The 17,293-nt window shown below is 37.8% G+C and overlaps 1 protein-coding gene across 1 annotated transcript in view; it reads left to right on the forward strand.

Annotated features, from left to right (window-relative positions):
• LOC102438469 (receptor-type tyrosine-protein phosphatase delta) overlaps window positions 1–17,293 on the forward strand; it is a gene marked incomplete at its 3' end in the record, with an annotated part of 280,712 nt that overhangs the window by 179,595 nt on the left and 83,824 nt on the right. The window contains exons 4-5 of the mRNA XM_023744373.1: window positions 11,011–11,199; window positions 14,809–14,919. Of these exons, the coding sequence (XP_023600141.1) occupies window positions 11,011–11,199; window positions 14,809–14,919 (300 nt within the window). The remainder of the gene's footprint in view (window positions 1–11,010; window positions 11,200–14,808; window positions 14,920–17,293) is intronic.

A 17,293-nucleotide genomic window follows, 5' to 3' on the forward strand; every position in this document is an offset into this window, starting at 1 on the left:
TGCAACTAAATGAAAATGAACAAGTCTGGGTGTTTCCATATGTAAGAGAAAGGTTATTGTATCACTTCTGAATACCTTGTTATTGGAAACCCGTATCTATTGAATTGGCAGGTAGCATATTAAAATGTGATAGCCACACGTTGTCCTTGAAGAGGTTCTTAATGGCATGTCTTCATAGGAATACAGCTCAGATTATTCCCCTTTCAATCAGGAGGCCACGGACCGTGATGCTCTTCTGTGGCTAAGGGAAAACTTCCTCTGGCGTGTCAGCTGTCTTCAGATTGCAGGAATTGTGCTGTTGTTGGGGAAAATGGATACAAACCCATAGGCATCTTCATCATATTCTAGACTGGTGCCCAGGGAGCCTCCGGCACATCCACAGTCAGAGTGCTGAGCTCACACTGTTGCAGGCAGAGGCAGTCCTTTCTTGCCCTCCCCCTGAGATGGAGCACGTAAGGAAGCTTATGGCTTAATATTCCAGCCCGTGGGCCGGTTTCTGAGGGTACCGGTGGGTCAGTATGCATTTGGCATGTAGTTACTTTGGGCTTGGCCCTGTGCTCCACCCTGGGGGTTACACTGGTGAGGCAAAGACAGAGCCCAGCCTGCAGGGGCTCATGCCATCTGTTACATAGGTACCTCAAATGCATGGCATTGTTCTCCAGGGGAAGGCATGACTGGAAATATATTACACAAATCTGTCCCATGTCTTTAGGAAACCATCCCTGAGGATAATCCTCCCTCATTCCGTATCCTCAGAATACTAGCAGACCCTATCAGTGTGACCTTCAAGTTATTCACAACTCTCACAATGCATTTATATATAAGTCATGGCCATGATATACACTTTAAATATCTTACTATTTTGTCAATTATATCTCAATAAAACTGAAATTAAAAAATAGTCTCAACTCTCTCTACTTCTGCTCTTCTTCTCCACCACTTTCCTGGCGGAAGTTTACCTGATTTTTGTCACTGGGCTATCACAGTCACCTCCTTTGGCCTCCCTATATCCCCTCACCCCCACCCCAGTTTTCCCTGCCCCAATGTATTTTTCACACTAGTTAAAAGGGTGTTTTTCAAAATGGAACTTTGATAAGCAACATACCCCTCTAACACACTTGTTTACAAGCACTTACCAGCCCACACACTTACCTCTATCTTTAAAACGTTTCTTTACCTTCCTGTTGCTTTTAGGAAAAAGACCGCAATCCTTTATGTAATCCCCTCAGGCTTTGCCTGGATTTTTTTTTTTCTAATTTGCTGAATTTAATATACTATTAAATAAAGTCAAGCCTTTAAAATCTTACGTGTAGGGGCCTGATACCTCTTTTAGCAGCAAAGGATAAGAGATTCGTTCATGTAATTTTGAGTCCTGATTTCAGTCATTTTTGGTAGCATTTTTCCTATCTGGTTATTTTCTAGATGTCTGACCTCCTGTTGAGGTCAGACATTAATATTTTGATATATTAAAACATACTGAATAAATTTCTACCCTATGTTTGCATGTAAATATGACATTTTTAGTAAGCTTATATAAAGAGAAAGAAAAGTTCAAAAATTGAAAAAATAAACAAATTATAGTTAGGTTTCTTTGGGTAGTTTTATAAATTGACTGCTTGTGACTCCAAATACTTTTAAGAAAAAGTCTCATACACTGACAAATATAAACAAGTTCCATTAGGTAATCTTTGGTGTTAAATTCAGGCTCACTTTTGCCATATAAATAGAAAATTATCTGTATTGAGAGGAAACTTACCTCCATAGATAATACAATTGTATCATAAGATGGTCAAAGGCTTATTTATATGCTCTTGTAGTTTTCATTATTTACAGTGAAATGATTTATATAATATTTGATGTTTTCATTTGACATTTTCAATCTGGGGTATTTTCTCAGTCTTTTGTATTTATATATTATTGATTCCAGAGAGGAATGGAGAGGGAGAGAAAGATAGAAACATCAATGATGAGAATCATTGAACAGCTGCCTCCTGCATGCCCCCTACTGGAGATTGTCCCCGCAACCCGGGCATGTGCCCTTGACTGGAATCGAACCCGGGACCTTTCCTTGTCCTGTGCTGTATGGAATCAGGCATTTCTCCAAGGAGCGCTATTTCTTTTTACTAGAGAATCATATTTAGAAAACAGATCTGGATGTTAGGTGTGGCCATTGCTATCCTTTAGTGCCACTCTTGAGTCACAGAGCAGGGGGAGATATTTTGGTAAGTTTTTATAAAGAGGGGGTGTCTGTGTGTATGCACACTCATTTACAATTATATTCATTTCTATATCAATGTGTATATTTTTAAAACCAGGAGTTCATGCCAGTACCTCTGATTCCAATTCACCATACAGTCCAGTCCAGTTTTCTGTTTCATATAACATTTGATGGCTTAAATTTTTATTTTTATTTATATTCAACACAACACAGTGAGGCAGCCAGGATGAATGTTTTTCTTGGCCTTCTTTGATTTGAGCTCATGAGAATTCCCAACTTTTACAAAGCCAAAAATGACGGAGGCAGGAGCCAAACCCAGCTCTCTTTCTGTGTTTACTATTTCTAACTTTTTGTCTCTCTTTCTGAAGACACAGGAATTCAATTTTTGAACTTCAGCTTTGTTGTACGTTTTTGCTTTGATTTTTTTCTTTAAAAATTCACATTGTGATTTCAATATTAATGTAAAGTGATTATCTTAATCTTCAAAATGAGGCAAAAGTTGGAGGATGCACAAAGCATCATGACACGTGCTCTTTTATAAAAATAAATTAATAGAAAGAAATTAGATTTGCCGAAGTGGATGCTTATTGAATTTTATTATCTTAATGAGATTTGTGTTTCTGAGAAGGGGGGGGAAGCATAAACCTGGGTCCTACATATTTACTTAAATATTCTAGTATTAACAGTGTTTCTACACAGGAGAGGATATTCACCACCACCCACCCACCCCCCACCCCGGGAATTTATCTGACTTTGGATCCCAAAGAGTGTGATCATTTGCCAAAGCTAAACACTGTTAACAAAGAGGTTTAACTGAGTTAATGCCATGTGAAATTGCAGCTACCATGGTCATACAAACGGTAATGAAATCTAACTGGATTTGTGTCCTGCCCTGTAGACATGACTTCATGATTTGTAGCGCAGTTGCACACACAGCTTCTAAACTAGTGTGCTTCATTCTGTGCCAGGAGTGCCTCCTCAGCATGTGAAGGGCATTTCAGAAAAAGGAGCCTTTTGCTCCGGAATGCTCTGTGGGTACCTGGTTAGTGTGCTGAATATGTAGTAGCTGCTAATGAGGCTCCTATCAGCTTATCAACCTCCAGTGTTCTATTCTGGCATGGCATAATTCTATGAGAAGTCTTTGGAGCCTCCTGAACCCAGTAACTGCCCTTAAGAGATGCCTAATTCCCTTCTGAGATAAAAGCTCCTCTGATTGATTTATAGCCATATTAAGACAAGCATGCCATCTGTACCTGATAACTTGCAAAGAGGATCCAGGCCTAAAAAGTCACTGCATCGTGTTCCTAATTACTTTATTAGGCCAGATCTTATATTTATTAAGTATTCCATTTGAAATAGCATTTATTAACTGCCACTTTTCTCCTGCTTTGGATCATTTCTTTCTGACTTTGAGTAGCCTTTGACTCATAATTAGAAACCACTTTATTTAAATATATATATTTTTTCCAGTTTTACTCATATGAATATCATTTTGATCATGGTCTGGAGCCCAACTTTGCCAGGAAATCACTGACTTAGAGCTTTTATTTCTTTTTATTTTTCTGTTTTCAGTCACTTATTCAATTCACTTGAAGGAGCGTTGATTTTTGAATAATACGGTCATGATGTCAAAACAGCACCAATTTTACCGTGCCACCATCTGAAATGGTGAAAATAAAAGCTTTATTTTTTTAAAGAAAAGAATAATACATACCTCCCTCCCCGCACCCCTCTCCCTTCAGGAACTGTACTCTGGGAGGAAATGGTTCTTGTTTGTAGCCTGATCGTGTGGTTTATTCTGAAGGATAGTTAGCTTAAAAACTCATTTGCTCTTCAACAAAGTAGCAGATACTCCAACCAGCCTCTGAAATGCTGATCTGTCCCATCTCTTAGACAAGCTATTTGGGGTAGTCATTACAGGTCCTACCCCTGTGGGGCTTAAGGTCGTAGAGTTAATATACTTAGTCTACTGATGTCTAGTTCTCTGGTCTGTGTACTGCATTTTAGTGTCTGCTCAAAAAAGCACTGCCATTTTTAGCCCTTCCTAGAAACCAAATAGAAATTACAGAAGGTTAAAAATATAACCACAGTGCTGAATTTGAGCTTCCTAGGGAAATCATTTGATATTTAGCATCCTTTTCACATTCTTTCTTTTCATACATTTCTCATCCACATTTGATTGGCGAGCATACCTGGCAGAGTTTTGTCTCTACCTGGAACCAACGATATGTACCAAATGGTGGACTTTTTACAACTGTTTCAAAATGATTATTATATCCATGGAGCCTGCGTCTCTAGATGGAGCCTGAGTCTCTAGTTCTTCCAACTTAAAATCTAAAAAAAAAAAATATTAAGTATTCAAATTATTTTTGTTGTGCCTTTTCTTTATGAGTTGACTTCCAATTAGAGGAAACATGATGAACTAAAATCACAAGTAATCTAGAGTTAAAGGTTTATTTTTATTTTTGCTATATGTGTGACCTGGAAACGAGTAACTTAATTTTGCTGTGTCTCTGTCTTATGTCTACAGAAAGCCATGATTTCTACAGAAAAGGAGGCCACCCTTGCCTGTCTCAGGGAGCCCTCAGCAGGCTCAAGTAGCTCCGTGTTTTCAGTCATTCACAGCAAAGCTTTTCTTTTCCCAAAACTTAGAGATATTTTTAAAGTTCACTTTTGAGAACATGTCACATGACAATATAGATGTGTATTATTTATGCTGTAGATTAATCAAAAAGCCTGAAATCTTGGTCAGAGAGAGAAATGAGGGCTTTTGTGAGGTCTGAAGAGGTTACTTGACAAGATATTGCCCTCTCAATTCACTTGCATGTTTAGATAATTTTTTTATTACATGCATAGATTATTTTCCATTTGCAGTTTATTGTTGCAGCTTTGTCATACCAAGCCTTAGAGTCATATGCCTCCATTCTATTTAAATCTATTGTGGGAGCTTGGGTTAGAGTAAGATGGTATTTTACTAGATGTCAGGCAGTGCTAGGCACACTTAATTCATTGTCTCATTCACTCCTCCTGCCTGTGAGCTGGGTGCTATTCTTATTCACAAAGAATCTAATTATCCTTCAGATACAATTAATCACAATATAAAGATCTTTCAGATTACTTCATATCCAATGCCCAGCCCAGTTCTGGCACAAAGGAGAGCTTTAATAAATATCTATAGAATGAATGACAACATTTATTGACTATCCAGTAGATTTTTAGAACTAATTTAAAGGCTCTTTTTTTAATATAATGCAACTTTCATAAACATAAATCTATTTTATTGTTTGATTACTTTTACTAGTAGACCTACATATTTAAATTTTCCAGGATAATGTTTATTTTTTATTAGGTATAAAAACACACTGAATTTCTGTTGTATAGATTACTACTATTTCTCTAACAGGTAATAATTCATGCCTTCCAATATATTTAAAGGGTCCAGCACTTTTATTTAAGAAAATATTCTTCATATTATTATGTTAATGAAAAGTTCCTTTAGCCCCTTCATCTTTAAAAAAATAATAAGAAAAAAATGTTTGTGCTTCTATAAGATTATATAGTGAATACCTAAAGCTGTAAGATATCCAGCCACTGAGAAATCTTTGCTCCTGTCAGTGAAAGAAGACCCAGAGTATTTGCCTCGATATATGACTGTGTCATTCACTTGAGTTTTATTATTAGTTTGAACATCAAGAATTCCATTTCAGTCTTGGAAAGATGAGATAGCAGAGTATAGATCCATATTCTATTGTGTTCCTTTGAATTTCATTGTGCTTTCACGTAAGGTTTTTGCGAGGTGGTTGCAGTTTTGACTTGGGAACTTACTACCACCACATAAGGGAAGCCTTCCTGTAAAATTAGGAAGGCAGGAGCTGATTTGTGTTTCTAGTGCAGCAACTGCCCCAAATGACATATCTCAATTGATGAAACTTGTTGGATAAATTAATTAAATTAAAATGCAGGATTATAAAAATAAAAACTGTCATTAACAACTATTTTTGTAAGTGTATAGTCTATTACTACTAGAAAGAGGTTATAAGATAGTTTTGCCCCTTTGAGTTGTATCAAATGGGAGACGCCAAATTTATAGCCACAAAACAATTAAAGAGTGAATAGCTGTTCAAATGAGGGGCAGGTAATAATCTCAGTAGGCTTTGGGACCAGTCTGGTTGAATTCACTTGGAGTCCCAGCAAGATTAGGCTAGAAGAACTGCTTGGGGCCACCTTGGAAGGAGGCTGTAGCCATAGCTGGCAGTTTAGTTGTGGTTTCTTATCAAATGAGAGAGGTTCAGTGTTTGCAGAACTGGAGCAAAAATGAAGGCATCATTAAAATTGTTTATGGATGAATAATGAAATTAGTTTACTGAGAAAATTGTGCAAAAGCTATTATTTGATCATTCAGATATCTAAAGCATGACTCCTTACAAAACAATTTCAGACTTTCCTTTCAAGCCCTCGGTAGATCAGGGGTTATTAACAGAAGTTCTACAGCAATGGGATGTTAACTCTGGAAACCGCTGACATTCATTTTTCTCTCTCCTTAATGGAATTGTAAGTTTCATACCAGCATATTTCATTAAGACACCAAACAAGATTCAAAGAATGAGCTATATTTCCAGGCCTATTATAGCTGCCATTCCAAACAAAATATGTATGACTTCTACGATTCACTAAGCACAAGTGTGTAGTAATATGCCCTTTAATGGCCTCTCAAAATGACAGACCAAATGGCTTTGTGAAGGTCAAGTCTGATTTAAATTGTTGATGAATTAATAGCTAATTCTGCATGATTGAATATTAATATGGAACGGTGATAAGTAAGGCACTTTAAAGCTTAATGAGCACATTAATGAATAGGACAAAATGTTTTTCTACTCACCTCATGTACAAGTTTAAAGCTACTAACATATTGACAATGTGTTAATTTTTGATAGCTGCTTTTTTGCTGTAAAAGTTTATATGGTTGAGGTATAAAGGGTATTGATCTCCCCGCCCCCCCCCCCAAGTTCCTGGTACCAGACATTTGATAAGCTGTCAAAATTGATGTTATCCAATGACCTAGGCAGTTTTACATAAATCACTAATAAATGTAGAGGATAAAAAAAAAAAAACAATTAACATCTTCTAAACTACACCCACTGAGATAAGCATTCCAATTAGAAATTTCATTATTTCCACAGTTTGTTTTATGTTGAATACTGAGCTTTATTGCCAAATACCTGACAGTCAAATTGGAAACAAGCCACAACTGTCAACGTGTAACTGCTCCGGCTATTTGAATCTGTTACAAGTGTGATGTTTCTCATGAAAATTTAATGAAGAAAGTGCATGCAAAGAGGTTCTGTGCAAAAGGGGGTGGCTAGAATTTAATTACCCTTATTAAAAATAAGAAAGCAGCCCTCTTTACATTCTCTGTCTGATTACTATGCAAGGAAGATTATCTTTGTTGTGCACTTGTGGATATGGAAAGGGGCTCTGGAGTGTTCTTTATGTGCCGAGAAGGGAAAGGAAGGGCATGCAATTGCATTAGCCTGCTTTCCATAGGGCAAAAGTCAATTTTGTCAGCTCTCCCCATGGTGAGGACTTCATTTCTTATAAACGGTTATTAATTCTAGATTTTTTTTCTAAGAGTCTTTAGTAAGTGGCTTGACTTACTTAAGTCTTTGACACTTGCCACTGATGGGCATGAATATTGGCTTGGTTCTTTAGAGAGATGAACTGGTAGAGAAGGAAGGACTAGGAGAGCCATGTACATGCATGTCTGTGGAACTGCTAGTGAACCACCAAGGGGAGGTAAGAGACCTCAGGAATCCCAGCCTGATTTCTGATTAACGTAAGTTGGTTGTTTTAAATATGGAAAATAACAACAAAATGTCAGCGTTTTCCTCAGAAACTCACTTGTACGTGACTAAGGTAGTGGAGTTGACTTTGGAACACCTGAGGTAAATTATTTTTATCCTTTGAATCATTTTGTGTCAATAACTGCCGAGTGAGATGCTTAATAGTATAATGAATGTGGTGCAACAGCTATTGATCTTTTTCTCCTTTTTTTTCTTCAAATAACAAAAGAACAATGCTAGAGATGTAAATGCATTGACAGAACCTTTAAAGCCATGAAGAATAGCTTGATGAAATAAGTGGAATAGGTTATTAAAATCCGCGTAGCCTAATTTGCAAAATGCTGTTTATGCGACATGTGAGTTTTAACATTCCCTTGGAGCCCTGAAAAATCATCTCGAAATTCCATCTCTAACCACTGTTGCTGAAACTTGTTCACTGTAGACCTCCTCTTGGCTGACAATGTGTAAGCATTCAGAGAAACCGAATACATTACGGTTTCTTAAAAGAGCCCTGTCTTTCAGCCTAAGTAAAATGTAGCTCTGTGAAGTGAACTAATTCTATATATTTTTAGTCTCCTGTCCTAACTAGCTGATGAGATAGTAAATTATTCTCCAGGGAATTCATAGGTCAACTCGATTGCCTCAGCTACTTCTCTTGGTCTGTGGTAGATCTCCAGAGTCTACACGTTTTCCTATTAGACCCTCAGTTTTCTCCTACAATAATCTGGACTGGGTGTTCTGGGCATCTTCTCTTTCTTGGGAGCTGTATTCTTTGGTAGTGTTTTGACATTCTTTCACTATTCACCTTCAAAACTCTCTACTCCTTAACCATTTCTCTGACCAACTCTTTACCAGAAGTACTTTCCTATTACGTACAGTAAAAAATCCTCTTTTAATTGTGCAATGTATCCATACATGGACTTGAAAATACTGGAGCTTCTCCTAAAATCTGGCAATCCAGACTAGCTTGATCAATACAAAGGAGACCCAGAATAATTCACTGTATGGAGGGGTAAACTGATGCTAGATAAAAAGTACAAGACAGATGTAGGTACTGACTTGTATGGAAGCTCTGAGGCAGAAAAGATTAAATACATTTGGGAGAGTTTCAAAAGGATATGCGGGGGAAAAAAGAAGACATATATACTACTATTTATAATAACTTAAACAATAAATTTAACAAAAAAAGAAAGAAAAAAGGATCTGTAAAGAAGGGGATTTTGGCTGTGTGGCCTTCAACAGACAGCATTTGTCTGGAAAATGGTGAAAACTTCAATGCAGGCATAAAAAAATTTCCTATGTAGGAGATCATCCATGAGAGGCTGGGAAAAACGGGGCCCAATTTAAAAGAACTTTGCTAGTCAGATTTCGGAGATTGAATTTACCCCAAAGGTATAGTGGGGTGATGGTGGAGAACACATAGATTTGACTGAACTTTATGGGGGCCTCAAAACGGAGCCTTTTCCCTCGAAATTGTACCTCACTTAGACTTCAGCAAGACCACAGGATTATACCAGAAATTGTAGAAGGCATTGAAGGAGAAGCCACATCTGATGATTTCTAATGTTCTGCTCACTCGTGTTTGTGCTTTTGAGTCATTTTGGAATTGGTGGCTCATGAAAATTCATCAGAAGTCATGAAGGAGTGTTGATTAAATTAACACCAGGCTCAATCGGAAGTCAAAATGTTTCAAAGTGGTCTTTAAACAAACAGCCACGTTGTAATTTAGATAATTATCACCCATCTAGCTAAGCTCCCTTCCCTGTTGGAATAGAATGTATCTTACCTTTCTAATGCTGGCTGGAAGAGCTGGCAATGTAGGTTATGGATGTGGGCCACGCTTGTGGATTTCAGAGGATTTTATTTTCTCAAGATCTAAGGTCTGGGACAGTTTTGATGTGGGATATGGATAAGTGAACTTTGGATGAGTTGAAGATTCAAAATTTAGAAACTTCAACTTTTTAATGACCAAAAATGGTGCAGACCTTTCGAATGGAGAAAAGTATTTTCTTACACTAAGGTGTTGCTTTTGTTCTTTTCTTCTTTGGAAACAGAAACTCTCAATTTTTTTTTTCTGGTGAATTGAAACTCCCTACAAAGGAATTCTTTTAAGTTGAACATCATGCTTGTGAAAAACATATATAGTTTTACTTAAAAGTTACAAAAACATTTATCAGATTTGAATATACAGTGTGGCCTTGACTTATGAGTTTAATTCGTTCTGTGACGGAGCTCGTAACTCAAATTACTCATATGTCAAATCTTAAAGTGAACGAGTGAGACAGGTGATGCTGGGCTGATGTTGTGGCGTTCACTGTGACGTTCGCTGTGCCAACTAGCAGTGGGGTATCTGAAGCTGGCTCGTAACCCGAATTTTAGCTCACAACTCAAAGCAAAAAATCGACCGAGAGATGGCTCGTATCTCGAAAAACTCGTTAGTCCGGACACTCGTAAGTCAAGGCCCCACTGTAGATAGTTTAGCCTACATAATCTGCTTGCTTTTCAGGTACCTGCTAATCCGGCCCTGCTGGGTTTTTCCTCAAGAGAAGTTTCCTATCTTAATGCCTACACTTGTGATAATCCCATCTTTCTGGCCAACTCAACGCATTCCTAAAGGCCCATTTCAGAGCGTCCTCTTGGTGCTCAGTGACCTCCTCAGGCAGCCATTCTGCAATTACTTCTCCCTCTGAGCGATGCATCATTTTAACAGGGTCTTTATCAAATGTGTCTGAGCTCTTTGCTAAGTGGTTGCTCTTAACTTAGACTGTCTACTCTTCTGGCCAGGATCAACATTGTGCCTGTATCCTAATCTCATAATGCCATGTTGCCTGGTGTGTGTTAGCTTCTCAGCAAATGCTGAGTATGGTAAGGGGGGAGATTAATGGGCAATATCTCTTTAATCTTGGGCATCTGACTTACTAACCTAATGAAGTATCACCTTTTGTTTTGCAGAGGATCAAATTCCCAGGGGCTTTCCTACCATTGACATGGGCCCACAGTTGAAGGTGGTTGAGCGTACACGCACTGCCACCATGCTTTGTGCAGCCAGTGGGAATCCGGACCCGGAAATCACTTGGTTTAAAGATTTCTTACCTGTGGACACAAGCAACAACAATGGCCGTATTAAGCAGTTACGATCAGGTAGGGTCTTGTTACTGTTTCCACTAACTCCTAAAGATTTTTTTTTCTTTTAGCTTTCTCTCTCTTTATTTTTAATTTAATTTATTTTTATTTTTTAGGTATTGATTTTTCTCCCTCTTCTCTTTCTCTGTTATTTAATGTGTTGTCCATGTTTGTGATGTCATAGCCCGTTTCAGAGTCTTTCTCCTTCTCTCTGTGTGTTTTGCAGCTTCTGTTTAATCCACATTGCTCACTGCTGTGACTGTATTTTTGATAATTTTTTTAATTTACTGCTATTTAGCAGTATTTGATGGATCCATTTTCTCTTTCTTTCTTCTTTCTCTGTTTTCTTTTGAAACAAATTTATTTCAACATTGGACTTCATTCAGAACTTGCAAGGAGTTCCAATGGTTATATCCATTTAAAACCAAAATGTTCATATGAAACACTAAAATGATTCAATTTTATTAAAGTGTGTTTTCTCTGTCGTCCCTACATTTGAACTCATCAAGAATACCAAAGTTTAGTAAGTTTGGTCACATCTTTCTTTCCACTAATACATAAAACACAGAAATGTTATATCGTGAGTAACCAGATGTATTATTTTTTTAAAGTTTTAACAAAGAACCAATGAAAGGAGGGGATTTTTTATTAATGTTATCATTATTATATTCTCGTGAGTGAGCATATGTACACCTTTGCCACAGTAGTGTGCGCCCACACTGAACATTTTTGAGCCCTCCAGTGACTGGATCTACAGAAGTCTGCTCTGGGTGTAGACTCCAGCTTTTGCTGCTTTCTCTCTCTCTTTCTCCCCGTTGCCCTTTCCTCCCACCCCCATCTCAAGTTTATTCCTCTGTTCTCTTTAGATTAAAAATAGAGATAATTCTAAACTTCTTAAATTGTACAGCCTGTCCCTAGGTAATCTCGTAGGGACATTTACTAATAAGCTGTTTACTTTGACATTGGTAGTAATATTGGTATAGAATTCTAAGTTGTTTGACTGCCTGTCTTCCCAGAATTCTCAGCTTTTGACCTGTCCTGTGATGTTAAAGCGTCTTGTTAACTGCCTCTCTTTGCTTGTTGTCAGCAGAATTGTGTAGATTAGCATTCTGTTATTGTAAATAAAGAATTAATTATTCACATGTAACATAGATGATTTAGTGTATAAAGCTTTAACTCTGAAAAAAATTGTACCAAATTATAAGGAATATAATAATATTTTTATGCTGTCTTTCTTCTCTCCGTATTTAAATCTCCAGAATCTATTGGTAAGTGCTTAGTTCTGAAGCGCACTTCACCCCCACTAATTTCCATATTCAGACTATGATGATGATTATTATTATTAATAAAATGCATGGCATGCATTTTACTAACTGTCAGTGTAGACACCAGATCTCCCTAGTGGCGTGCACACACACACACACACACATCCACAGCACTGTTTTCGTAAGAACACTATGTAAAAAAACAAAATAGTACACAAGTTATAATATCACACAAATGTAGCACAGTAAGTAGAGTAAGATATCCAATCAAGTGTTTGTTTCTAGTTAGTCTGTAGTATTTCCTATGACAGTATATATATATGCATATCTATATATATACTTAAATAGATTAGCCAGTATTTTCTAAATTGTCTTTAAAAAATATTATTGAGTCCGTTTATTTTTTTTCTAAGACTATGAGGCATATAAGATCAATTCTGACCCTATACGTCCCCAGACCTAAGTACTCAGTTGCTTCTCTGAGAAAGGCAATGCTGCCTATTGTGGTCTTGGCCCTCTGTGGTATAATGCAACTTGCTTTTATGATCTAATAATACTATCTCATATATTCCTGTTTTACCAGTATAGTAATTCAAGTTTCTTTTAAGACCTTATATAATTCTGTAAATCTAATTTAATTCTTCTCCCCAGCCCTAGCCTCCTCCTTCTCGTACTAATGCTTCTTCTTTCTAATCTTATTTGCATTCATATTATCCACCCAGGTGGTACACCAATAAGAGGTAAGAGTGCTGAACTAACGTTCACAGAATGATCTTACTCATTCTTTCTGTCCTTTCATCACTGTCATCTTTGTCCTGTTTTCAGAATCATTCCAATAATGTCCATCAACTTTATTATTATTTTTTTTCCTTTGTACTGTTTGGTTATGATCGGTGACTCTCATATTGTGAATTTTCCTTTCCTTTTCCTTTTTCTCTTTGTTTTGTTCATTTCTTTCTTTATGAAAATAATGATTTCAGTTGTGATATGCTTCAAAGAAAGCATATCCAGGTCTTTAGACCACAGACCAGTCACAGCGTACCATCTGTCCCTCTTTTTTTCCTTTTCTTCTTCCTTTTTCCTTTTTTGTTCTTCTTTTTCTTCTTTTTCCTTTTTTTTTTTTTTTTTTTTTTTTGTCCAACCGGAGAAAAAAAAAAAAGATCATTTTTTTCTTCCTTAGCTGTTCTTGTTCTGGACCAAAGCCGAGGTGGTCTGGAGAACAGTGGCAGACATGCAGAAGACAGCCCGGAACGTCTGCTTTTTGTCTTTATCTTTCAAAAGGTTTTTGCTTTTGTTCTTCGGTTCTTTTTTCTCTTACTGTCTTAAAAGTCAAAGAATGACTCCCCTTTCCGCCCGATCCCACTCGCCTCCAACCTGACAGCGATGCTTTTTTCCCCCCAACTTCTTTTTTTCTTGGATTACTCGCCTCTGGATTTTTGGATCTTCTGTCCTTCAGGCTATGGAAACCAAAGGTGCTCAGTATTCTTGGTGGTATGTTGTATTGCTGGTTTTTCCTACTTTGACTCAGTGTGCATTTCTTTTCTAATTCTTGTTTTGTATTTTTCTTGGGGTTTTGTGACACCACACTACTAATCCCACTGGTGGATTTTGCTGGGTGTCTTAGGGGATCCGTCCTGAGGTCCTCGAGCAGTGGTTCGCCGGCTCTTCCTTGCTGGCATAGGCCGTGCTTTTGAACTTTTTTTTAAAAAAAACCTTCTAATTCAACTACTCTTTGTTTTTCAGCAAACGTAATCTATGATTGTAAGTCGTGGCAAACTGTCTTTCTTTTCTTAAAAGTCTGCATGTCTTAAGGGAGTCTTGTTTCTTTAAGTGATATTTTCCTGATATATAATGACTAATTTTATTTTTTTTGCTTTGTGCAGCCTTTTTGTGCTCGCTGCGTATTTTTGGCTTTCTTCAGCGGAAGACTTTCTTGAAAACCCGGCCTGGTTTTTTTTGAGCGTGCCTATCTTTTGCGCCACTTTTGATACCAAAATGAAACAAAACAAAACCAAAAATTAATCTTTTGTTTGATTTAAAAGCCATACTTCCTTGAAGCAGTCTCACCCATCTTCATTTTATTAGTCTAGGAGATAAGAGTGTTAATTATGACTAGAGTTCTTGCTGGGGAAAAGAGATACTGTTTTCTTATGCTAGCATTGATGATGTTTAAAAAAAAATAATCTCTCTATGTTTTTCTCATCGCATCATTTTCTGTCTGTGCACCTTAGCGAGAGATTGAATCGACGTTGAGCGGACCTTCGCTTTGCAGGGCTTTGCATATTGTTAAGAGGTGTGGTTTTCTGGACTGAGAAGGCCTTCTCTGACCATCTCTTTGGCAATATATTTTATATCCATACAGGCGCCCTTCAGATCGAACAGAGTGAAGAATCTGACCAAGGGAAATATGAGTGTGTTGCCACCAACAGCGCGGGCACTCGCTACTCTGCCCCTGCCAATCTATATGTCAGAGGTAGGAATGACGTCACCCTGGCACCGGTTCTTCATTCAGGCCCAGGGGGAGCGGGGACACCCATGCCATCGGTGTGGTGACGTCGGCATTTAGCAAGCCGATTCGCTCATAGTTACAGTAGCTGAAGCGTTCTTAGTGAATAGAGAATTAAAAAGTTTAAATATGTTGTTACAAAAAATTAACCACTTTTGAATAAAATCTATCCCGAGGCTTGAAGTTTTGTAAGTATCTTTGCATTTTTACATCTTGATTTCTGTTTTGAACGCATTGTTTGAACTGTGCTTTGCATTTATTTGAGGTTTTCTTCTTTTTCTTTTTTTTCCCTCCTTCTGTTGCTGTTTCTCTTCTGTTTCCTTTTAAAACCCTGAAATAATTGCTTGGTGTGCTACTAATCAATTCTCTGTGCAACTCCAAGCATAAAGGTATTTATGTCTTCAGGACCTCTGCTTGGAGCTGTAAGAATAAAGCTTCTAACTTAAAAAATAAAACGCTACATGCATATAGCACATTGTATTTTCTCCCTTCTTTTATGCTTTATTTATAAACATATGTCATTATGTATGTGCATATGTCTATGCATATATATATGTATATATATATATATAGACACATATTTTTTTACATTACTGATTTTCTCTAAAGTTTGATTTTTTTGATTGGCATGGAACACTGATTATATTTTTAAATGAGGATACATTCGTATGTTCTTATAAGTTATAGAAATGATTAAATTTTGAGCTTATGAATGGCCATGCTTTTCATTTCACCTAGAAAGAATTATTTCTTCTTCCCTGGCGTTTTCAAAGCCGATTCATGTAGTTTTTTTGTCCAGTAGAAATGCTCTGATTCCAGGTCTACATGTCTATGAATAACCACAAAAGGTGTGGGTGGGGGAGGAAGTAGGTAAAGGACTGAGAGGGCGTTAAGTTACAGCAGGGTGGGTTCCCTTAGGAAAATATCTAGCTTGATTTTGAAATTTTTGTCTGAGATAATTTTGTTTCCGTGGGGGTGCTTTTCTCTCCCATGTTTCTCTGGAGTCTAAGGTGGGAGAATATGAAGGAAACCATTTCTTCCCCAAGGTCTTTGAAAGCCCCTTGATCCTTTTCCTCACAGTGGCGACCCCCTTTGCTGCATGAGGCATGCGTACCTTCTTCAGCGGAAAAATTTCAAAATCACGCTAGCTCTTGTTTCCAAGACTGTGCTAGTCCGTGAGGTACTGCTAACATTTTCAGCTGAGGGAGGAAGGATTAACTAGAGCAAATAAAAATGTTCAAGTAGCAGTTGAAAGCCTTGATATGGCCTTTTTACTCTCTCTGTGTTTCCCTTGTTTTTCTCCTTTCCTCATTTCATTGTGTTCTGCATCAAACCCCCTACATCCCTCAGAGCTGCGAGAAGGTGGGTGTGTTTTTTACTTTTTACCCACCTTACAAAACTATTCATTAAACCAATAACAAAGAATACAAATGAAATGAATGTAGCTGCATTGTGGTCTTCCTTTGATGAATGGTATGTTTTAGCAGAGAATGCCCTGGCTATGGCTTCCGGTGCTCGCTGGTGGTACCTAACAGTGGTGCATGATGGGAGAGAATGTACCTGGGTGCATGGTAAATGGTGCCACTTAACTCTCTTGGGTCCGATGAACTTGGTCAGTGTTCCTGCTTTCCTTCCTATTCCACTCTTCCCACCCCCCTTTGCCCCACCTTTAATTTCTGTCTTACAAGGGTGCCTGCTGCCCATAGAATGACTGTAGTTGCTCCCCTGATCCCAAGCATGAAGACTAAACTCTCCTCCATTTCTCTCGATATGTTCTCTGACACCTCCCAGTCTCCACTGGCTCCTGCTTGCTCTGTGTAACCTGTGAACTGGCTGCAGGAGGCATGCCCAGCTCTCTCTTCACTTCTCCTCTGCCTGTCATTCACTCCTGAGGCCATCGCAGCGAGCCCTCTCCAATCAGTGGAGGTTTATCTCAACCTGAAGTGCAGCCAAAAAGTTGACAGAATTACGTACTTATTATCTTCTTGGGGTTATGAGATTGTTTGTTTATTAACTGACTTAGGATTTTTTTAAAAAAATCACTTTCTTACCTGAATTTAAGCTATGCTCCTAATGATTTCCTCTTGATCTAAACTACTCGTGGTGTAAGGTTTTGCCAATAAAAGCCCAAGATGAAACCCGTGTCTCTTACCCTCTCCCTGTATCATGTACTTAAACTTGGCACATAAATATGCAGATTATCCAAAGCAGGAACACTGAACTGTAATTGCTTGGTAATTTTTACTGTGTCGTGGTGTTACATATGACCTTTCCTCTTAATGTCATGTCCCACTGTATGTTTTAGATGCAGTGTCCCTCAATTTGAACGTAATCTTAAAAA

The sequence above is a fragment of the Myotis lucifugus genome, unplaced genomic scaffold (assembly GCF_000147115.1).
Source record: "Myotis lucifugus unplaced genomic scaffold, Myoluc2.0 scaffold_456, whole genome shotgun sequence".
In the NCBI taxonomy this organism is placed as follows: domain Eukaryota; kingdom Metazoa; phylum Chordata; class Mammalia; order Chiroptera; family Vespertilionidae; genus Myotis; species Myotis lucifugus.